General features: G+C 40.2%; 2 protein-coding genes across 6 annotated transcripts in view; both read left to right on the plus strand.

Moving 5' to 3' along the window:
- The first annotated feature begins 1,676 nt into the window (after positions 1-1,676).
- Positions 1,677-18,839, plus strand: LOC115569723 (leukocyte elastase inhibitor-like). Of its 4 annotated transcripts, XM_030397779.1 has the most exons (10): positions 9,322-9,460; positions 10,174-10,355; positions 12,476-12,583; positions 13,802-13,942; positions 14,234-14,351; positions 14,882-15,024; positions 17,038-17,115; positions 17,388-17,477; positions 17,607-17,787; positions 17,923-18,839. In XM_030397779.1, exons 2-10 carry the CDS (start codon positions 10,179-10,181, stop codon positions 18,147-18,149), a joined length of 1,263 nt encoding a protein of 420 aa, XP_030253639.1. In that variant the 5' UTR covers positions 9,322-9,460; positions 10,174-10,178; the 3' UTR covers positions 18,150-18,839. The 4 variants fall into 4 exon arrangements, with proteins under 4 accessions (XP_030253638.1, XP_030253637.1, XP_030253639.1 ...); XM_030397778.1 differs by lacking the exons at positions 9,322-9,460; positions 10,174-10,355; positions 12,476-12,583; ... (5 more) ...; positions 17,607-17,787; positions 17,923-18,839 and adding exons at positions 1,677-1,876; positions 2,841-2,939; positions 3,261-3,401; ... (4 more) ...; positions 6,687-6,861; positions 7,142-7,817; XM_030397777.1 differs by lacking the exons at positions 9,322-9,460; positions 10,174-10,355 and adding an exon at positions 1,685-1,876.
- A 4,459-nt stretch (positions 18,840-23,298) lies between these two features.
- LOC115569725 (leukocyte elastase inhibitor-like) overlaps positions 23,299-23,438 on the plus strand; it is a 65,084-nt gene continuing 64,944 nt past the window's right edge. For both annotated transcript variants that reach the window (XM_030397788.1, XM_030397786.1), the window contains exon 1: positions 23,299-23,401. The gene's annotated coding sequence lies outside the window, so the exon portion shown is untranslated. The remainder of the gene's footprint in view (positions 23,402-23,438) is intronic.

The following is a 23,438-nucleotide window of genomic DNA, read 5'->3' on the forward strand; positions in this document are numbered from 1 at the left end:
AATCCTGCCAAAAAGTGAATGCCGTAATCGATCAACCAGGCAGACTAGCCAGACAGCTTTCCTGCCCTTGGAACCAGGATTATGTGGTGGTTAGTGCTGCAAAGGTTGTAAGTAGACTTGATCTCTTTACAGGTTACTCGCCAGCCCTGCTTAATCGCCTGGCCTGGGAAAACCTTTCCATGAACCTGGTAAAGTTTGAGTTGAGTCATGGTGACAAACATTGGTGAGGTGGTTGGGCAGGGTAAACTGTGGCTTGAAATAGACAAAGTGATGGCAAGGGAGCTGAGGGTTTTAATTTCTCAGCAGTTGTTGCCTCTCTGACTGACCTCATGTTCTATTGATCAGATCTTTGTCAGAGGGCTTTTGATGATGTTAAAGCTCTTCCCACCTGAACTCCTGTGCTTTAAGCCCCATGCCAGTGCAGCGCACAGTGGATGCTGGCAGTACGGGTGCGGTGCGAGTGCTGTTTAACTCCCACCAGTTGGACTCTTACCAGCTGAATTACTCATTAGTATAGAAAGAGGCAAGATACATGACTATACCATGGCTGGGTGTGTCTTTAACTGTCGAATATTACACTTTTCTCGAGCGGCGACAAGACCTACGTGAGCGTGGGTGTGTCAGTCTTTAAAAAGGAGGTTGCTCAAACAGAGCAGAAGCCTTCCTTCTGCTGATTAATTCAGGATCACTTGTGACTTGAAGAAGAGTGTCTGTCTCTCAGTAAGTACTGTATCTCGACAATGAATTGATTTTGATGATGATGTTGTGAAAAGATTCTTAATATGCAACTTGCAGTTCTTGATTTTTCCCCTTTTCACTTGGTTACCAATGGCAAAATGCGGTTAACCAGTGATGGACATTGTATTGAGTCTGGAGATATTTCACTTTTGTTTAAATCTGAATCAGTTTTGATTTGTGGGTGAAAAAATGACTTAGAGACTGTTAGAGACTTAATTTGCCCGTACCATTGCGCTGAAGGTCTCCCATTAAAGCGAAATTCTCGCCAAAAAGCAACCAAGGCTTTATTTGGGCTTGAATATGAGTCAAACCTTCGTGTGAAAGCATAATTACGACGAAAGAGGCACTTTTAAGATTTACCGTAGTTTCGGTTTTGGGCACGTCAATTTTGAACGGGAGTGCATGGGGCAAGACATGCTAGCATCAAAATCGCTATTTTTAGAACACTAAGAAGGCTCGACACAACATGAAACTTTGCTTGTAGCATCACCAGGGTCTCTACTCATGAACAAGAGCATTGAGAACATTGTTTGTGTACAAAGAGTTTATGAAAAAGAAGGTTTTTGAACTACTCACATTAGCTGCTGCTCCTGCGCGTCGCCGTCATGCCAGACAAAAAGTGTTGATCCCCGAGTGCGACCTGACAGGCACGCTTGAGGAGCGGTTCACCATTACTCTTAAGCAGCTTTGCAATCCAGCCTTGAATTGCAGTGTCTTATTGGAGCCTTTGCAAAAATAAACCCATAATGATAATCCAATGCTGAATGTCTTCTGGCAGTGATTAATTATCCATTTTTTATGTTGTTATTGCAGTTGTTGTTGGCAAGATTGGCTTTGAGTGATTCATACGTCACATAATCAGTGTGTCTTATCTATCTATTATCAGATAAAACATGCTATAGTTTATTATATGGTAAATAATGGACTGTCATCCTTTTTTGACATCCTTTTTTTAGACAAAATGGCAGCATCAATCCCGCTATCTGAGGCCAACGCCACCTTTGCTCTGGCTTTGTTCAAAAAGTTGAGTGAGGACGATAAGACTGGCAATGTCTTCTGCTCCCCGTTCAGCATCTCTTCAGCCCTGGCTATGGTGATGCTGGGGGCCAGAGGCAACACAGCTGCACAGATGTCAGAGGTACAACACACCCACACACACTGACTCTCTCTCTCTCTCTCTCTCTCTCTCTCACACACACACACACACACACACACACATACACATACACATAGACAAAAAACTTACAGTTCACGTAGGAACCACCCATTTGGACCATTCGAAGTGTTTATACAGTTTTAATCTACTCCCATATCTCATGGTAAACCAGTTAATCTGGTGCATCATTGTGTTGGAATCTGGCACCACATTATTGCCTCAGAATGAAAAGAAACGGGCATCAATCATGTCTACCTGAATGAGGTGTGGCAGAGAGGCTCAGCTGAGATGGACGCCACTGAAGTTCACAACACGTGCTGTGACAAGCACAAGCCTCTCGCCCATGGTCCAATCCTAGTGTCCCTCTTAAGGCCTTAAGCCCTGAACCCTCAAGGACATAGTTGACATCACTTGGTATGTATTTAATTGAGAGACGTTGCAAGGGCTCGAAATGGTATACATTTGAAATTGATGAATTTAATCAGATATTCCAATATTCCACCCATCCATCCATCCATCCATCCATCCATGTCCTCACAATTGCCTTCTAGCCAGATGTGAAGATGGAGGCTTCAAAGTTTGGATAAGTGTGGTGCTTAAAGCTCCTGTTTGTAAGATGGTAAAACTGACACTTTGGGTTTCCCAACTCGTCAGATACTGACGCTTTAGGATTGTAGGTCTGGTCGGCACCATCTGAAAGCGTCAGTATCTGACGAGTTGGGAAACCCAAAGCGTCAGTTTTACCATCTTACAAACAGGAGCTTTAATGTCTTGATGTCGCCAAGCCTTTCAAGGGCATTTTACTTGCGAGTGATTCTGAATTGGTGCTTATCAAATCAATATAATCCTGTTTGAGAGTCATCAGTTGCATGAGGTAAACATGTGGGTGCATGGATTCCTTAACAGTGAACCTATTCACAAGAGAAACTGCCGTTTGCTACCCCAGGTCCTCCGCTTCACCAAGAAAGAGCAACCAACAGAGCCTGGACTGCAGCAGGTGCAGATGGCGATGCAGCAGTTCACCCAAAAGCCACAGATTCCAAAGGTTTGGCCTTAGGTCTCTTTACATCTACTAATGACACAGTGACACCAAAATCATCCATTAATGCAAGACAGCATCCAATGCGAGCACATTTGCATTGACACATTTGCATTGTAACAGAAATTACATTTAGTCCTAGAAGTATGGAATATAGGATTATTAACCAGTTTTAGCTGTAAAGTTGCAAAAAGGGTTAAAAGTCTGCTCAACACAGCGTATGTATGGAGAAGCGGGGTTAATGATGAATTTTGGTGTCTATTATCTTTAGCACAAGCAAGCTCAGTGTGACTTTATATTACACATGTCTTTTCTGGCTGTTTGCAGTGCCTGAAACTTTTGAAGAGTCAAGATGATGTCCACGCTAAGTTTGCTGAACTCCTGAACAATCTCAACGAGGCGGACACTCTGTATACCCTCGGTGTGGCCAACAAGCTGTATGGGGAGCAGTCCTACCAGTTTGTTAAGGTGTGTGTGAGAGTGTGAACCTGTTGTGCAAGAGTGGACTGCAGCCCTGTAGTTTTTTTTCCCCGACACAACAAATTGGATTCATGCCATTTTGAGTCTGAGTGCAGTTAAATGATAAACTAGATCTTAATAAATATGTTACGTGACTTATATTCATTACAAATGTTTCTACCACTTAATTTATGTTAGAGTTGTCAGTCTAATTTCATATTTAAAGTGTACATAGAATATTTTACTCATTTGATCTTCTTCACCTTTAAAATCAATCAAACCTGCCTTGCAGGTGAAAAAAGGAGCTTTCTGTTTATTGCTCAGCCAGCTTACTGTCTGTAATTAGGTGCACAGCTCATAGTGAATTAGCGCATTCAGCTCTCCATTCATGCTGCCTTTATGTTGAAATAAGAGAGCTACTTCCTGTATTGGTTAATGTTAATGTGGATATTCAGTTGTGGTGTGACTATCTAAATGTGCTGTTTTATCATTCCAGGATTTCTTAGCAGAAACCAAAAAGCACTACAGTGCTGAATTGGAGTCTGTCGACTTCAAAACCAACGCTGAGGCGGCCAGGGTCAACATCAATAGCTGGGTGGAGAAGCAGACGCAAGGTAGATCTCATATAAACAAACAGGGCTCTATGAAGTTTTTGAGAAGAAATTCAGATTCAAAAATGTAATAATTACAATGTTGATTAGGTATTATTACAAACTCAAAATATATATATTTTTTTCTATAATAATGTGTTTGAAGCTAGAACAGTGGCAGGGTCTGCCAAATATAAATAGAGTAAAACAATATGAAATTGTGTTGTCCTTAAACATTCTAGGAACGGCTTCTTCCCACAAGCCATCACTGCACTGAACACAAACGGACACTGACACACACACGCACACACACACACACATACCCACCCACACTCACACACACCACCCAAGGACAAATGAGCAATAACCATAAATACAATCATTGCATTGTATTGTATACAAAAACACTGTACATATTTATCTATTTATCTATTTTTTATATACTACATTGCACTAAATGCCTTTTTTTACTTGTACTTTTTACTATATTTATGTCTTGTGACACTCGGTTGCTGCCAAAAAAGATTTGTTGTACATTGTGCAATGACAATAAAAAGGATTCTGATTCTGATTCTGAATCATAAGGTGATTTGATAGGGGGATGAATTTTATCACACAACCAAAGCAGGTCCTGGTTGATGAAAAATGGCTAATCAAAAATGGGCAAAGATCGTAGAATGTCAAAAAGGCTAATTATTAAGGCTTCAAGCCTTAATGATATTAAACGAGTGAATGGTACAAAGACTCACACCCCCTACAGTTGTGATGAAGACATAAATTAGGCATAGGGACCAAAACTGCCTTTGTGATAGGCTGTAAACCTGCTTTTTTCTGCTGTAAAGTTGGGCAATTTAACGTGGGCTATTACAGGGACTGACTCGCTTTTAGTTCTGGTTACTCAGCCCCGGATGATGGTTGCGGTTCTTGGTCACAGACGTTTTCTTATGTCAGACACACTTCCGTAAGCTATTTCAGAGTTCACTGCAGCCTTGGTGCTGTTAATTATTTGGTTATCTCCAGTGTCCCAAATGAGAGTTTGTGCCACTGAGATACAAGTTTACTGGTAGAGACGGTTGGTTTCTTCATCCAGCAGACAAAAAGGGCATTGCCATTTGTGTACTGACATGACATCCTCCCCACCCTCTGTGAATCTTCAACAACCAGTCATTGGTCCTTTGTCAATCTCTTTACAAATGTTGCAATTTTTAACCTATATCAAGCAACTAGAACTCCTAATATTTGTACGAAAATAAGAAACACATTTTTTACCGGATTGTTTTCATGAAAACGTTGCTAGAGCGTGTTGATGATGGTGGTTTTGTTCATTACTGTTCACCAGATAAAATCAAGGATTTGTTGGCCGAGGGTATTTTGAATGAGGCGACCAAGCTGGTACTCGTCAATGCCATCTACTTCAAAGGCAACTGGGCCAAACAGTTCAAGGAGGAAGATACTGAGGATGCTCAGTTCCGAATCAACAAGGTAACACAGCACAAAGACAGCACTGATCGAATTGTGGTTTCACAAACTGATTTTGCTTGATGGTGCAATGTTTACATGAGGTCTGTAATACTGTATCTGGCACTCTGATGGCAGACCTGTTGATTCAGCTAGTATCTTGAAAGTGATACTTGTCATTATGATGTATCATGTTTGTAACTCAATCTGTTGCAGCTTCACAGCATCATGTAGAAATGAAGCCACTGGTGTGCAAACTGCACCAAACTTGGAAAGTCTAGTTTGAGGACAGTGCCAATGTTGATGCAATATCCTGTAATTGTTTCCTGTAGTTTTTGTTTTAGACATTGAAAGTCAAGTATTTCAAATGATTATGGGGAAAGTTTATTTAGCTGGTCACTAAAGAGTAAGACAGAGAATGACTGACTTCTCTTCTTTTAGCTCTCAGAAGCAATTGAAGACCAGTTGATACAAATATCTGCGGGGAAAATGATACATTTTCCATATACAGTGAAACTGGACTCTCTCTAGCCATATGAAACTATAGATGTGCTACTTGATTAAGCTCAGAACTATGATGTGTGTAAAATATCATAAGTCAGACCCATAATGATGAAATGATCAGAAAGCTACACACAGCATTAAGGGAGTGTAATTTCTGAGGAAATGTCTGACTCATTAAGAAAGTGCTCATTCTTCTTGCCGTTAGAATGCCACGAAGCCAGTGAGGATGATGACACAGACAAGTAAATTCCGTTTCATCAACGATGTTCCTGAGGTCAACTGTAAGGTATGTCCATGCTTTTCAACAGTATGGTTTTGTTCCATGTTCGTCTACCATGAAATGTGAATATTTTGTGAAAAGCTTTATCTGAAAAATGGTGGACAGATTAACTCAAAGAACTACTGGTTGAACCATTTTGCACATGGCGAGGAGTCAAACCATCACGCTTATGAGTTTTAAGATATTTTCCAAAGCTGTAACTATTAAACCAATGAAAGCAGGGACATAATTTTTCAAATTGATGTTTACTATTTTAATGAAATAAAATTAAAAACAGAATGTTTCTGGATAGATCCTAGAGATATCCTACAAAGGGAACGACCTCAGCATGCTCATCTTCCTGCCTAACGAGATAGAGGATGACACCACAGGCCTGGAGAAGGTGGGACAAATATACACACACAGTAAACAAATGCACAAGTTTTTAGGACACACTGATAACTGAAATTGTATCCACACTAGCTGGAGAAGGCGCTGACTTATGAGAAATTTATGGAATGGACGGAAAAGATGGATGAAGTTGAGGTGGAGGTGAGCCTGCCTCGATTCAAGATGGAGGAGAAGTACGACCTGAACGATGTCCTGATCGGCATGGGCATGGTGGATGCTTTTAATGTCGGAATGAGTGACTTCTCTGGTGAGACATGCTATAAATTTATGCTTAATAATCATTTTTTATGAGCAAAACAAGACGATTAAGTGACCTCACTTACCTTACAGAAATGCAAACATCATCTGTTGACAATCTAAGAGAGGATTAGAGAAGTGCAGTGAAAAGACATTCAGATGAAAACATTATCTATCACCAGGACTGCCAGGAAGACAAAAATGAAAGCAATCAGACCTCCAAAATATCCCTAAAAAGGTTTTTAGTGTGCATGGATAAGCAACAGACTCTCTCTCCTCTCTGCTGACAGGCATGTCTCCTGCCAACGACCTGTTCCTGTCAAAAGTCGTCCACAAGGCCTTCGTGGAGGTCAACGAGGAGGGAACTGAGGCTGCTGCTGCCACTGGTGCCATCATAAGCCTTACAGCTATAAGGTTTACCCCCACTTTCAAAGCGGATCACCCCTTCCTCTTCTTCATTCGACATAACGCCACCAAGAGCATTCTCTTTGCTGGCCGGTTCTGCTCCCCTGAGTAAGCAGAACTGCACGTCCTGAATGGATTATACAGAGGGCCTGATATAAGAGCAGTAGCCACAATCTTTTTTTGGCTGTTTTGGCCATTCTCCATCTCACTTTTGCCCAGTTGGCCTGTTTAGTAATCCATCCTTGCTTATAGAGCATTGTGATTCAACCAGGAGAGGGACATATCTGTTGTGGCTACAATTTTAAAGACCTATTTCAAGACTAGTATTTTGCGAGTTATCCTTTAAAAGTGGTACAATATGTAAGATTTCCGCACTACGTTGTATATTTTGTTGTGGTTCTGCACTCATTCCAAATGTTTCCAACAATGTTCAAACCCTGAGAAATCCATATTGTATTCAGTTATCTTCAATTACACGATATGCATGCTAATTATGTACCTGCCTAAATACAGACTGTTTACATTGCTTTAACAAACAGAATAAAGCTTGGTATGAATCAATTTGTGTTACATTGGTGTTTTTCTGGCCATTCGCCATGACTCAGGGGTAGAGTCAACGTCTTGTCACTGGTTTGATTCCCATGGTCCGCATGTCGAAGTGTCCTTGGGCGAGATACTGAACCCCAAATTGCTCCTGATGTGCTGGTTGGCACCTTGCATGGCAGCCACCACCATCAGTTCATGAATGTATGAATTACTGTAAGTTGATTAGGACAAAAACGCCGGCTAAATGCCCTATATGTAAATGAACAAGTGAGTACACCCCTGTGCATAGGTGTCATTTTTAGGGTGGCTTGGACATGTCCCTTACCGCTTTTTAAATGGCTGATTTTGTCCCCATCTCCTTTTAAAACCATAATTGGTCAAAAATGTTCTGAAAATGACTCAAAAAGTGACTTACATAGCTGCGTGCTGAAGTAGAAGTGAAGTCGCAAAAAATGTGTGTCCAACTTTTTTGTGGGATTGAATGCTGTTGCCTTGTGCTTGGAACGAGTCATGAATTCTTGTGAAGTCTTTGTTGCTCCAATGTTAAGAAAGTTGGTATAGTGACTGTGCGTTCAGCGATTAGTTGTCCCAGTTGTGCAAGTTTTTTTCTGTGGAAATTATCAGAAATAAAATAACTCACTCACTCACTCCCAAAAGTGACTAAGCCTGTGATTTCCAGTGAAGACAAATTGAGCACGTTTATGTTGTGTTGAATGCAACATGGCTCCACAGTAAAGAATTACACAGGAGACACTCCATACCAAAGTGTGGAGTAGCGCAAGAATCTAGGCCCTGTACACATCCAGTGTCAGTTCACCTTTTAATCCAGTCGCTTCAGTACAAATGTCTGATCAACAAGTAGTCACATGCATGCAATAATTGTGATATAATTGTCATAAAAGCATTTATAACACAATATGAGCATATTTCAGTCCCATTGCAGATTTTTATTATTTGTAAAATGGGCATAAGACAGAGCTGAGGATTTTATCGAATCTTACTGAGAAAACTACACCCCAGGGGCAAGTGGGGAAAATGCCTCTTTTCTCCCTTTTAAAAAAAAACCCAAACAATATTCTATGTCTGATCTTAATTGTTTTGTGTTAGGGTTAGTGGAACTGGTGAAAAATACTATTGCCAATACTATTTCTCCTGACTCAATTCTTTTTTTCTTTTTTTAAATCACGTTTTCACAAGTGAAAAAAATGAAAGAACTTAATAAGCTTATCTTGGCAAAAAACGGAAAAAAAAACAAAAAAAAAAAACAACACCAGTTCTCAAGTCATAAACACAGAAACAAAATATCTTCACAGACTCCTCGCTGGATCTAACAAAAATAAATAAATAATAAAACAGTAAGACTGGGACAGTCATCATGAGAGTGACACTATTACAATGCCTGGAAGCTTGATTAACGGCATTTACAAAGCCAATCAGTGTTTCGTCAGTGTTTTTTTTATTACATTACCGAGTAGACAAAACGCGAGTACAAGCTAGTTTTTTCCGCTCGGCTTCTGTACAATGACACAGGAGAACACGGAAGCTCATTACAAGGTATTCGGGGCGTGTCGGCTTGGAAATAAATAAAACTGATGCTTCCAACAGAAGCGACCTAAAGACTCCTGATCTCTGAAGGACCTCAAGTCAAGTGTCTGTCTGTAAGTATATGGTGACTCTCATTCAGTGTGTGACGGAGGGATTTGACTATTGGGTTTGTTGACGGTTGGTGTAACAGCAGTAAGCAGGCTAAAAGCACACTGGTTTGACTCGTTACACAGAGAAGGCATTTAACGCCAGGTGAGAGGCCTGGTTTGACAGTCTCTGAACCTAGTTCATTCAAAGTCAGACGTTATTTAAAGTATAACAGTGGTAGTTAATGTAATTCTAAGGATAATGTAATATGAGTTCAGAATGACACGTAGTTCTCTTGTAATCCAGGAGCGACATAAACTCTTTCAGTTGTTATCTGTTACACCATACTTGATTGAAAAAATGGAAGTTTGATATTTTCAAGGAATGCATAGAATTTTGTGAATATGTTTTAAATTTTTTGCTAAATTTGCGGACGTACCATTAATGATGCAGCTAATGTCCATACAATCTTAAATTACCAGCTAGGACAACTACTGTTTTACTTTGCTATTGCCAATAAGGTTAGGGTAGGCGAGCAGGTTGTTTTAGAAGATATATTAAATCAGCCCTGCTTGGTCTATTTAATGTTTGACGAACTAAACACTACACTTTTTAGTGTTTATAAATGGTCTTCATGTATCGTATGTCATGTATTAATATTCAGAGACAAACAGTGAAATATAGTGTAAAAAGAAAAACAGCAAGTAATGATTAGTGCTCTGCCCTCCCTTCTTTACAGGCACAATGGCATCACCAACTCCACTATCCAAGGCCAACACCACCTTCTCGCTGGCTTTGCTCAAAAAGCTGAGTGATAACGACAAGACGGCAAATGTCTTCTACTCTCCTTTCAGCATCTCTTCAGCCCTGGCTATGGTGATGATGGGGGCCAGAGGCAACACAGCTGCACAGATGTCAGAGGTACAACACACACACACACACACACACACACACACACACACACACAGACACACACACACTAAAGTTGATTGCTATACAGGGTGGTACACCAAGCTCAGTTTCATTTCCAGAAGCTCATAATCTTTTTTTTCTGTTTAAGATAGTATGATGGCTGTCCACCTGGTGCACAAAATGCAGATTTCATAATATAAATGTCTCTGGGACCATTTAAGGATTGAAGAGTTTAAAATATACAGAAATGAAGGGCAGAAAGTAGTTCTGCAGGCCCTCATTCAGTATGAATCACCAGATCTTTCTGTCAGTATCAGCAAGACAGACAAGGTTTGTCCTGTTCAGACTCTGACTAAGTTTTATGGGGGGCAGCTCTGTGTGGTGTTACTATAGAAACGTTACACATAACGTGGAAGTGTAAAGGCCATAAAGATCTAGTTAAAGTCATCTGTGCACATTATCAGTTCCTGGCCTATGCACCATATTAAGTAGTATGAGGATTCTTTAAAAAAAAAAAAAAGAACAAAAGGATCATTAAGGCTTGATGTGTGCCGGCATAAGCAGGAGGATTTATAATGTTTAATGGTAATGATAATTAAAAAATCAAAAAATTACTGCCCTGACAGAAAACCATTATCAATAATAAGTTTTAAGAGTGAAGAGTTATGATAATTTTATGTTAATACAGAGTGCAAAAACATTTGCAGATATTACCATTCTTTTATTAGTCATTTTTGTATTATCTCCTTTTTATGCCCTTATTTGATGCAATAACAGCAGTATTATCAGGGACAAAGTTGGTATTTTTTATAAATATATTCACGGGTTATAACAAGCAGCTGTGACACAACAGCAGTGGGAGGTGGTAGAGGGAATGGGTTCATGACAGTATGAGGGACACACCCAGCTACACCAGCAGGATCACAAAGACAAAATTCCACATGATACATTTATCTTTCTAAGGACTTGTTCTGATTGTGTTGGTCAAACATAACATAGTGATCCTGGCTCCTCCCGCATGCCTTTGTGAGTAAGGGTAGGTGTGTGTTTGTGCACGCATGAAAGAGATCAGAGGTGACAGTAACAAATGGCTGCTGTGAGGGTTTTTTAAGCAGTCAGTTACCAGAAAATCCAGCTGTGTGAACACATTGAATTGTGTGTGCTGTCTTATAACTTAACATTAACCAACAGGTCATTAAATACCACAGTCTGTTGAATTTGCAAGAATTTGACATTTAACTTCCCACTAACTATGATTGTCATTTAGAAATGTGCATACACTGGTACTATCAAAGAACAAAAAAACAAACAACAAAAAGTCTCATTAATAGAATTAAAAAATATTGCCACCTCTAATTGTAATAATACAACATAAGAACACGAGAATCTTGGCTGAAAAACCAATACAATGGTAAGCCAATTCAACGCTTTAACTAAAATGTCTTGTTGAAGTAGCCTTGTTTAAACCTATGGTTCCCTTCCTTTTTTTGTTTGTTCCATTGCCATATATTTAAACCATTTATCCATTAGGCTCTTTTAAGCTAACAGCCATTTTCCACAAAATGCCCTTGTAAAACATTATGTATCCCATAAATCAGTTTCCTGCAATGGATTCTTTTGGCAAGGGAAATCTCAAAGAGCAACTTACCAGCAGCTGGAAATCTTGTTTGCCCAAGTCCATAGGTTAAACCTCTTACCTTGATCCAGCAACTAAGAAGCATATGCAGGGTGTGGTGGACACACCCTGACAGCATTGTTGGTTGTGGTTACTCTTCAGCTCCTCCACATCATGCAGAGAGGAATTCAGCAACTGTGTGTACGGAAGTTATATACATTCACAAATGATTACTTACAGTTTGGTGATGGTCTTTGGACTTAATACAACCCATGCTGGAGATGGGTTTGTCCCACAATTCTATTTCATTGAACAAAACTATGATGATATGCACTCCTCTCAGATCAGCATTCAAATTGCCTTGATTCCTGTTCCATCTTCCAAATCTAAAGGGTACCGCACTGTACAAGGCCAGCCCACACATCACGGCTTGGATGACTTCATAACTTCATGTATACAACCGGAGACACATGATGTCTAACTTCACTGTTAACACACCCAGTTGTACCCTTAGGTCCTCTGCTTCACTGAGGCAGAGAAGCTGCAGCATGCAGGACCGCCACAAGAGATGCAGATGTTGCAGCAAGTCCAGACCAAAATACCACAGCACCTGCTGAAAATGGTAACACGGCCACTAGTACAGGAGTGATGAACTAATTTAGGGGCATTTTTACTAACTATCTGGGTCTGCCTGGGTGGTGTCATTTTGTGAGGAGATTCTTGGAGACAAAGAGCAACTGCTTCCAGAGAGAATTTCATTCTGTCTGTTGCTGATCTTTAATCTGCTGCTGTCCTCCTGGATTGAATATATGAAGAAAAAACAGCATTGCAAGGGAGCAGCCTGAGTTGTATGCTGTTTACTGAATATTAAATGTGTGTGTCCAGCAACTCGACAAAACCACAGTGATACACATGAGTGTGGTCCTTTCTTCTCTATTTACTGTTTCTTCCTTGTGTGCTTTTATCTCTTAAAAGCAGCTGCTGGAAACATCAGTGGGATTAGACTCAACTGTCAAAAGTTGGAACAACAAAACAAAATGTCATTTCATATATATCCTTTATACCAGGATATTACTCTGATAACACTCTTGAATGTGGATAATGCCAAATTTTGCAAATGTCGTTATGGCTGTCAGCGGGTGATAATGGTTTATGTCATGCTGATTTGGATGCACACCAGCAAAAGCATACCATCCTGAATTCGGTTTTTCAAGATGACTGTGTGAATAACAACATGGTGGAGGGTTGGCATGTGTCTTCATGTGAGGGTTTCTGGACATGCTGGTCAAAGCTTGGGAAAGCGTTTCCATGGGTTCTTTAAAGTTGGTGTTCAAGGTGTTAAACCGGTCCCTCTACATTTTCCATGTCTAACCCTATCCCTTTTTACATTTTTCAGTCTGTGTTGGGATTCTGGGGATTAACACTGCAATTTTAAAGGATTTCAATGTTCTCAGATACAATTTGTACATTATATGAAGAGAAATGGTTACTGAAAGCCTGTAACTCAAAGGGACAGTGCAGCCCAAAATCAAAAATGGATATTCTTCCTCTCCAATGTCTCTTACCAGAAACCATGACCTGTTTACTCAAGATGACCCACAGACCTGGAGTTAGCAATTCAATTCATGTTGGAACTATTTTCTGTCTACCAACTGCTCACAACAAGGTCTGTGATGAGTAATCGGGTCATGATATCTGAAAAGCGTCATTGCTGTTGAGTTTTTCAAATGTATTTTTTTGGCACTTTGAGCTCTGCAAGCCGAGTGCCGTCTTATCTAGTGTCATTATATTTTAGAGAAGGCAGACATCCCCATGGCCAATATCTCTTCTTCATCCACAGTGCCTGAAAACCCGTGATGTTCAGGACGATGTCCACAGCAGTTTTGCGCAGCTGCTGGGTGAACTCAACAAGGCAGACGCTCCGTATGCCCTCAGTGTGGCCAACAGACTGTACGGGGAGCAGTCCTACCAGTTTGTTGAGGTGTGTGTATCTACAGCATGTGTGTAGGTATATTCAGTAGTAGGTGTGGTTGTGTTAACATATTTGTACACTGGAGTGAATGAGACACACAGACAAGAATATTTGAGCTGAAGGAATGATGAATGAGGAAGTGGGCAGCAGGCCAGTATAGAAGCAAGGAAAGTAGTGGTTGTGAAAATATTCTAGCTGTGATGGCCTTTAACTCCACTTACTAAGTAAACTAACCAACTTATGAATTATATTATTGTTTTGTGTGATCACAATCAGTAAATGTGTTGTTGATGGTTCCAGCATTTCTTAGGAGGCACCAGGAAGCACTACAACGCAGAGCTGGAGTCTGTTGACTTTGTAAAAAGCTTTGAGGCGGCAAGGCTCAACATAAACAGCTGGGTGGAGGATAAGACACAAGGTGGTTCATACACACTAACATACACACTTATCAGTATGTTAGTAGACATCATGTCTCCTTCATCTAATGCAATTATTATAACACCGGTCAAACATTGTAAACTGATCTTTAACTGGAGGAGCACCATATTATTGTTAGGAACACTCACTTATATTAGTCTCATTTTTGGATGCAGAAATAAAAGCTAGATCTCCAGACTGCTAAAATTGTACAGTAACATAAAAACTTGCATGCCCTTTTAGTGCCAAGAGTTTAAACATTTTCACAATGACGGCCTGAGAGTGGGCAGAGTTGAAGGGTGGAGACTAATTTCATCAGATTATTTTGGTATTAAGGCAGAAAGATTTGATATTAATGTAGAAATGATGCATTAAATTGTCCTGTAAATGCAAAAGAAATATCTTTTTGTGTCTAAAAATATGATTGAATTCTATGTCAGGGAAACATGGCAGTTGAGTGTACCACTTTCACACTCTACATGCTTCAGTTGAGTGAAATCATATCATATATCGTATCATTTTTTCCTTCAGGTAAAATTAAGGATTTACTGGCCCAGGGTGTGTTGGACAGCATGACCAGGCTGGTGCTGGTCAATGCCATCTACTTCAAAGGCAACTGGAACAAGAAATTTAAGGAAGACGTCACACGTGATGCTCAGTTCAGAATCAACCAGGTAACACTGCTCAAAGAAAACATCCAGTGTGGTTACAGTGATTGACAAAGATCAGTTAAATTTAGAAAATATGTTTGTTTTTGTTTTTTCAAATTATTGTATAATATCATTACCATTAAACATTATTGTATAGCAGCATATACCATTTAGTCAGCTTTGAACTGGTCCACAACACACTGAATCTGCACTAAGTGATTTGTAATTAGACAGAAAACAAACAGAAACACTGAAAAACAAACTCAACAGCAAGCCTCCATACTGTGTCAGCTTTTCAAGTTGTTATGGGAACTTGTTAGTGAACAACGAGCAACCTGCACACTGCAAGATGTGTGGCAACCTGGCCGTGCCATCACAGGGTTTTCACTCACCACTTGATGAATGTAAGTCCAGGTTTCACCGCAACCCTGCAAAGTCACCTGGGTTTTAGCTTTTGATTAAACTAGTGCATTGCCCGAAGGAAGCATGTATTCCTATAGAAAAGTGGGAGGTTAAGTAGCTTTTTCATGGATGGCCAAATGAGGCTGTGTTTGAAGGTGGGACGTCAGGGATATAATTGGCTGTTTTTGACTACTTTTGATTATACCATTATATTTCACCTTAAAAACTATTTACCTTGCCTTACTTGGTGTAATTATTTTTAGCACAACCTCACATGTGTGACTGTACACTTATTTTTTCATTTTAAGGTACTATATTAACACTATGGACCTAAAATCACAAAAGAACATAAAATCAGAGTAGAAAAAGTTAGTTTTTTTACTGTGAAAACCGCAAATATGTTTAATGAACCAATTGCATTAGTTATAATGCAAATATAAATTGTTGTTTACTAAATTGGTGCATAAGTTTTTGAAATTTACAAAGTTATGTGTAACTATTTACATTTAAATGCAGGCAATGCCTCAGGCTCCTCAGCTCATTCCTGCCTGTTCCACATTCAGCCGTCTCCTCCTTGGTTTGCCTCACAATACGACTCCACTACTCACTAAACACACTACACCAAACACTACATAACACACTAACTATACACTCCAAACATGCTATATGTCACAAATCTCTCAACTCTCAAAGCTCGCTATATCTGTTGCCGTCTCCAACACATCACTGCTGCTGTCAATCATCCGCTGATGTCCCTCCCACATCTTCCTGTTCCTCAACAACCAAACTTGCTGCTTGGACACTTTCGTGACAAAAGCACATTTTTACTGTTTCTTCTTGCACCAGACATAAAGCAAACGTAACGGCAATGTTCGCGAAAAGCTTGTTGGACATTATTTACCCTAAATCCAGTTTTGGACGTGCCAGTGCGTCCGCTCCGTCAACTCGGGAGGTGGGCCGTGTGGGTCGGTTAGCGGCTAGCAGCTAGCTACACACGAACATCCACAGATTCCGATCCCACTTTGTTAACCGCGCGTCTCCGGATCTCCTCAGACCCGAACAGACTCGGTCTGGACTTGTTTAATCTCATTACAATCCACAACAGTCAGTTTAGATGCACAGAACGGAACCGAACCTGTTTTTTAAGGTATGTCGTGGGCTTGAGCTCTGCAGTGGTTGGCTCTGGTGCCCACGTGACTGTGGTGGCTCCGGTGGACAATGCTTGCAGAATTTGTAAAGCATTTATGAAATAATTTATTCACGGTATCATTGCAGTCCAAGCAAATGCTTAGTTGCACACCACTGAACCACGCAGCAGCCATGTTGAAAGTCTCAGGTCAGTCTGATCCTGATCCGCAGAGATATTTGAGGAACACACACACACACACACACACACACACACACACACACACACACACACACACACACACACACACACACAGACACAGACAGACAGAGATTTCTTGCTTTTATAGAGAGATGTTCACCTTTCTTTATTTCTTTATTTCAGCTCACCACCATTTCTCTCTGACAGGATTATTTGCAGATGGCTGTTGTGACTTTTGTTGTCTACAAGACTTCAGCTGGTGTTAAGTTTCTCTTTTTAAGATTTTGTATTTTTCTGTTTGATTCCAGAATGACACCAAACCAGTGAAGATGATGCACCAGAAAACTAAGTTCCCTTTAACCTTCATCCCTGAAGCCAACTGCCAGGTAATCAAGCTGTTCAGTTAATGAATCCATTACTGCAGTATGTCAGTTAATATTTCTGTCAGTCCATCAAACAACTGGGATCATTGAACCAGTCATATATTCCCTTTGTTAATGAGGTGACTTACAGTTACCTTAATCATAATGCTATCACTTAACAAGGTTTTTTTTGTTGCATGTGATCCAATACATTATCTTGTTAAATCAAAAGATAACCAAACAGTTGACTAGTATGTGCTGTACATCTGCTGTAATGTTCTAAACCTGTTGAACAGATCCTAGAGATGCCATACATAGGAAAGGAGCTCAGCATGCTCATCTTTCTACCTAATGACATGAAGGAAGGTACAACAGGTCTGGAGAAGGTAGGAACACCACCCCCAACCCACTTGCGCACGCGCACGCACACACACACACACACACACACACATACGCGCGCACACACACATATAGAGAAACAGAAAAACTAATAATTGATTTTATGTCCACCCCAGCTGGAGAAGGAGCTGACCTATGAGAACTTTGTGGAGTGGACTCGTCCAGACATGATGGATGAAATTGAGGTGCAGGTGGGGCTGCCCCGGTTCAAGATGGAGGAGAAGTATGACATGAAGAGTGTCCTGGTCAGCATGGGCATGGTGGATGCTTTTGATATCGCAATGAGTGACTTCTCTGGTAGGAGCACATCAGACATATTCATAGAAATGTAAAAAGATATCAGTATAGAACAGATGTGTTTCTATGGTGTAGGGTGAGCCCAGGCATCATAATTATTTCAATTGTTCTTTAATCCATTTCTTCTGCTGACAGGCATGTCTCCCGCCAATGACCTGGTCCTTTCAAAAGTCGTCCACAAGGCCTTCGTGGAGGTCAATGAAGAGGGAACTGAGGCTGCTGCTGCCACTGCTGCCATCATGATGCTGCGCTGTGCCTTGCCTGCACCAACCTTCATCGCAGACCACCCCTTCCTCTTCTTCATCAGGCATAACCCCTCCATGAGCATCCTCTTTGCTGGCCGATACTGCTCCCCTGAGTGAGCACTGTATGTATCGCTAGAAGAATGTCGAGAGGATCACCACTCTAGAGCTCCCTATAGCTAATCACACCCTGAGTTTCCAGCCTGTATTTTCAAAACCAGAAAGATGTTTGATTTTCTGAACTTTGGCTTCTTGTCTGCATCACCTGCACCTGCCATGCACCTGTGCCTTCTTGAACATAACATTCTCGCTCTGTTGATCTTTTGCACATAATCTCATCCTGAGGATATGGTTTACTTCATGTGTATGATGCATGTATGACCCTATTTGCTGTACCTTCATACCCTACCCTAGTGTAACCATATAATTAAATTGTGTTATGTCTTATCTTATACTTTACACCCTTTGTGAGAGTTTGCTTTTATTATATGTCTATTATGCCTGTTGTTTCAACCACCAGCACAGATGTTGACTGTGATTTTATACCATATGAACATGTGATGGGTGCAAGATTCTCTGCACTTTTCATCTTTCATATATTCAGGTAACCAAAGAAGATGATGTGATGTGATAAAATCACATTGTTTGAAGGATATGTCTTTGAGGATTATTAAAACTACAATCAAGTACAATAGTACTATTATGCATTTTGTTAATATAGAATATATAACAAGATCTTTGAAGTTTAACTGGATATTTTCATGAGTTTATGCTTTTATATCTGAAATAAACATGTGAGTGGTTCGCAAATACTTTCTGTCAATTTTTTTTTGGAGACTGTTCCTTTTATTTTCATGTTCTCTGAACTGGTTACGAGTGGCCTTTTTTGGCCTTTTATGGCTTTATTGATAGTTCAGCTGAAGAGGTGATAGGGAAACAGGGTTAGAGAGAGGGGGAGTGACACGCAGCAAAGGGACCCAGGCCGGGAGTCGAACCTCGGTCTGCTGCAGCAAGGACAAAGCCTCTGTACGTGGGACGCCTGCTCTACCAACTGAGCTAAATGGCGCCCCATAAATCGTTAATCTTCAACCAAACTAGCAAAGTATAATTGTCTCTCTATTGCTATATGAGGAAGAATAAATATATGTGTCCTATTTTCTTCAGGCCTCTCTTCACTAAAAGCACAGGAGTAATACATGCCCTTAAAAGAAAATAACCAAGAAGCCCTAAGACTGGCGCTGTTACACTATCCAAGTATGTACGTCTAAGGGATTAAATGCACCTGCAAACTTCTAATGACAAGACACTTCATTAGTGTAGGGTCTCACTCTGGCACAGTAGGTGGTGCTAATGCATCTCTGTTATGCAGAGTGCTACAAGTCCAAAACGAAGAAAATGTTAGGCGAAGGGTGTGAAGGCAGGGCTGCTTAGTGTGGTGGTGAGATATGAGGGAGAGCGGGGAGTAAAGTAAGGTGAGCTGTTAAAGCTAACACAAATCCTTGAAGAAGTGAAATATGGGAGTTTTGGGAGATAGTAACTATAGGCTGTAATACTGGCGCACAGGTGGACATGGCCAAAGGAAAATGAGCAGTGTTGGAGAAGTCAAAGCAAACAAAATGTTCAGAGTGGGAGAAAAGAGGGCTCATGGGAGTAAGGAGGTAATGTCTGGAGTACCTCTCAGTGTTGGGATGGAGGAATTAGTGGAGTAGTTCGGTGAAAAGGGTGAAGAATGACAAAGGATATTGAGAAAACGGAGACGGAAACACATTCAGTTGGGTTTGAGACAAATGTAATCCCAAATGAGCTCTTCTGTGGATTTATGAGATATAGTGTAAGGGAGGATATACTAAAGGCTATGAGGTGTTTCAATTGCCAGGAAGTTGGACATGTGGTTGTGGTATGCAAAGGAAAAAGAAGTGCTAGTTATGGGGATGATCATGAATATGGGAGGTGTGGAGAAGTTTATGTACTGTTGATCTGTATACCATTGTTATTGGCTCTAGAGTGGGTTGAAAAAAATGGGAAAAGTTCCTAGTTTGTAGTGATTCAATAATGTCAATAATACATGAACAAGGAGACAAGGCACTGAGGTCATAGTCATCTGGGTTCCTGCTCATGTAGGAATTATAGGGAATGAAGGAGCGGCCAAATTTAGCCCACAAGCTGTGGAAAAAGGAAACATAGACGCAAATATTATTGATCTTTCAAAATCAGAAGGAAAAGGCATTTTAGGAAAGGAAATCAATAAAGAGTGGCTGCAGCACTGGGATTGGGAGATATGTGGAAGACATTTATATTCCATTCAAAATACAACAAAAGACAATTACGTCCAGATTAGGAATAGGACACAGTAACCTTAATGGTACACTTCACGTTATAGGGAACCTATGATGAGTTAATATAGCAGCCTATCAGTTACGGATTGTGCATTTGGCTTCCAACCGTTTTTTTGTGAACACTGTCAGATAACAGAAACTTTAGAACATGTGTTTATTAATTGCAGTAAATATATAGTAGAGAGGAAGGACATGATGGGAGAAATGAAAAAAACGGGGTTAAATGGAGCAGGAACAAAGAGCATATTGTGTGGTGGAAGCGGACGAGATACTGGGTCAGCTTGCTAATGAAAACATGACTCTCAGGGCAAATTTGAAACAAGGATGAAGTTAGATTATTCCAAAAGGTGGCAGTAGTGCAACACTTAGGATTGCAAGGTCCTTCCATAAGGATATACTTCTACAGTGTGTATAGTATCTGCACCCACTTCTTATTGATAATAAGTTGACTGATGAGTTCTCAAGTCATAAACACAGAAAAGTGCTCAGGGCTTTCTTGGAAGTACTGTATCTAACAATAAAACAAAACAGTAAGACTAAAGACTTTTATTTTTTGAATTACAAAAGTTTGCTTCAGGTAGATTTTTGGTTGGGTGCATTGTTGCCGTCTCTGATCCGTGTTCTTTTGATATTGTCACCAAGTAAAATACAAGATTTGGTGGTGGCATGTTGAAGCCAATGACCAAGCTGTTGCTGGTAAATGCCATCCACTTCAAACCTGCCTGGGATGAAAAGTTCCACAGGATTTGCAATTACAGTGCTGAGTTTAAAGTTAACCAGGTAAAACTACGTGACGAAAACAGTGAACCTTGAATAACAAATGTCAGACTTATATCCCATGTTAGAAAGGTCCAATGGAAAGTTCTTCTGACAAGCGATTAGTCAGTCATTTGAGTCCATGTGATACATTACAGCATGCAAGGCTCTTTCATTAGGATATACTTCTACGGCGTGTATAGTATCTTCTGCACCCACTTCTATTAGTAATAAGTTGACTTTGGTCCGATGAAGATGAACACATGAGTCTTTCATTTGGTGTAGGCAAACATACTTTTTTTACACAACATGAAAATTAAGGAACCTATCCTGGCAAAACTTTTTTCACCACCTCAAGTCATAAACACAGAAAAGGGCTCAGGGCGTTCTTGGAAGGACTGTATCAACAATAAAACAATCAGACAGTAAGACTGAGACAGTTATCATGGAATTATCATCATTAAAATGACTGAACGCTTGATAACGGTATTTATAAAGCCAGTCAGGTTTAAACTTGTTGGGTGAGTTAGCCAACAGCAGGCAAGACCAAAGGCAGTGACGCAACTGACTGACTGACTGGATGAATCAATAAGATGATTTAGTTAGGGTGAATCCATAAATGTGTCGTTTATGGTTCCAGGGTTTTTCTTAAAGCAAACAAGGACAGACTACAATGCAGAGCTGGAAGCGGTCAACTTCAAAACCATGTGTGAGGCAGCCTGGGGCAACATCAGCAGCTGGGTGGAGAAGCAGACCCAAGGTGCATCACATGCACTAACATACACACCATCAGTGTATTGCATAACCCCCTCCATCCCATGCAATCCTGATGAACAAACTTAAGATGAGCTCTATCTGGTTAACACCACACTATGGTACTGTTGCCTGATCAATGTGAAGTTTTAGCTCATCTATCTCATAGTATGCTGGAGTTTTGGCCACTTAATTAGAAAGTGTGTTGTGATAACTCACTTCTTCAAAAGTTACCATGGTAATCCTGTGGCAAATGAATCACTCTTCTACCTGTTTGACAAATAGAAATGATGTGGTAAATAGACTTGGTGTCTTTTCCAATTGGCCTTTTTTGCCAATTATTTTCTGTGATTGAAATCCCAGCAAATAAGCATTTTAATTTTTCGTATTACAAAAGTATGCTGCAGGTTGATTTTTGGTTGGAAACATTGCTGCAGTCTCTGATCCATGTTTTTTTTAATATAGAATAAAACATGCGGTGGTGTAAAGCACGTTGAAGTTTAACTTCAACCAGGTAAAACTGTGGAAATAAAACAGCGAACTTTGACTGACAAATGTCAGTCAGAGTGTGTCTGTATGTTCAGGCATACAGCACTGTGCAGGATTTGAAGTATATCAGTTTAGCAACCGGACCTTGAAAGCGATTTTTAAGGTTGTATTGTATCATGTGAAAGTCATAAGAAAGTCTGTGAGCTTTACATCAGGGTCATGACAGGTCTGACTGAAGGAAGTGGTTAGATTCTGAGATAAAAGAAAAAATAGATATAGATTTATATCCCATGTTAGATAGGTTCAGTGGTAAAATTCTTCTGACAATTGATTTGTCAATCATTTAAGTCCATGTAATACATTCCAGCATACAAGGTCCTTTCATCCTAATGAAAGGACCTTGTATGCTGGAATGTATTACATGGACTTAAAAAAGTCCATAGACTTAAAAAAGTCCATATACTTCTACAGCATGTATAGTATCTGCACCCACTTACTATTGATCATAAATTGACTTTGGTCCAGTGAAGATGAACACATGAGTCTTTCATTTGGTGTAGGTAAACACACTTTTTTACACAACATGAAATTTAAGGAACCTATCCTGGCAAATGTTTTTTCACCACTTCTCAAGTCATAAACACAGAAAAGGGCTCAGGGCGTTCTTGGAAGGACTGTATCTAACAATAAAACAATAAAACAGTAAGACTGAGACAGTCATCGTGGAATCAACTTTATCAAAATGCCTGGAAGCTTGATTAATGGTATTTACAAAGCCAATCAGTGTTTGGTCATTTGGACACAAAATCAAATTTTGCAAGCGACACAACTTTGGTTGATGAGTTAATATAGCAGCCTATCAGTTACGGATTGTGCATTTGGCCTTACAAGAAAGCAAGGAAATGCTAGTTTTATTACACAGAAGGTTTTACAAGGTTTTCGGGCGTGTCAGCTTGGAAATAAATAAAGCTGATGCTTCCAACAGAAGCGACCTAAAGACTCCTGATCTCTGAAGGACCTCAAGTCAAGTGTCTGTCTGTTAGTAGATGATGAATATCATTCAGTGTGTGACGGA

This window comes from Sparus aurata, chromosome 19 (assembly GCF_900880675.1).
Source record: "Sparus aurata chromosome 19, fSpaAur1.1, whole genome shotgun sequence".
NCBI classification, from domain to species: domain Eukaryota; kingdom Metazoa; phylum Chordata; class Actinopteri; order Spariformes; family Sparidae; genus Sparus; species Sparus aurata.

Coding starts and splice junctions, on each gene's coding strand:
- LOC115569723 (XM_030397777.1), top strand. CDS start 1,700: ATGGCAGCATCAATCCCGCTATCTGAGGCCAACGCCACCTTTGCTCTG. Junction 14,352..14,881: donor GGTGGAGGATAAGACACAAG/GTGGTTCATACA, acceptor TTTTTCCTTCAG/GTAAAATTAAGGATTTACTG. Junction 17,788..17,922: donor CGCAATGAGTGACTTCTCTG/GTAGGAGCACAT, acceptor TTCTGCTGACAG/GCATGTCTCCCGCCAATGAC.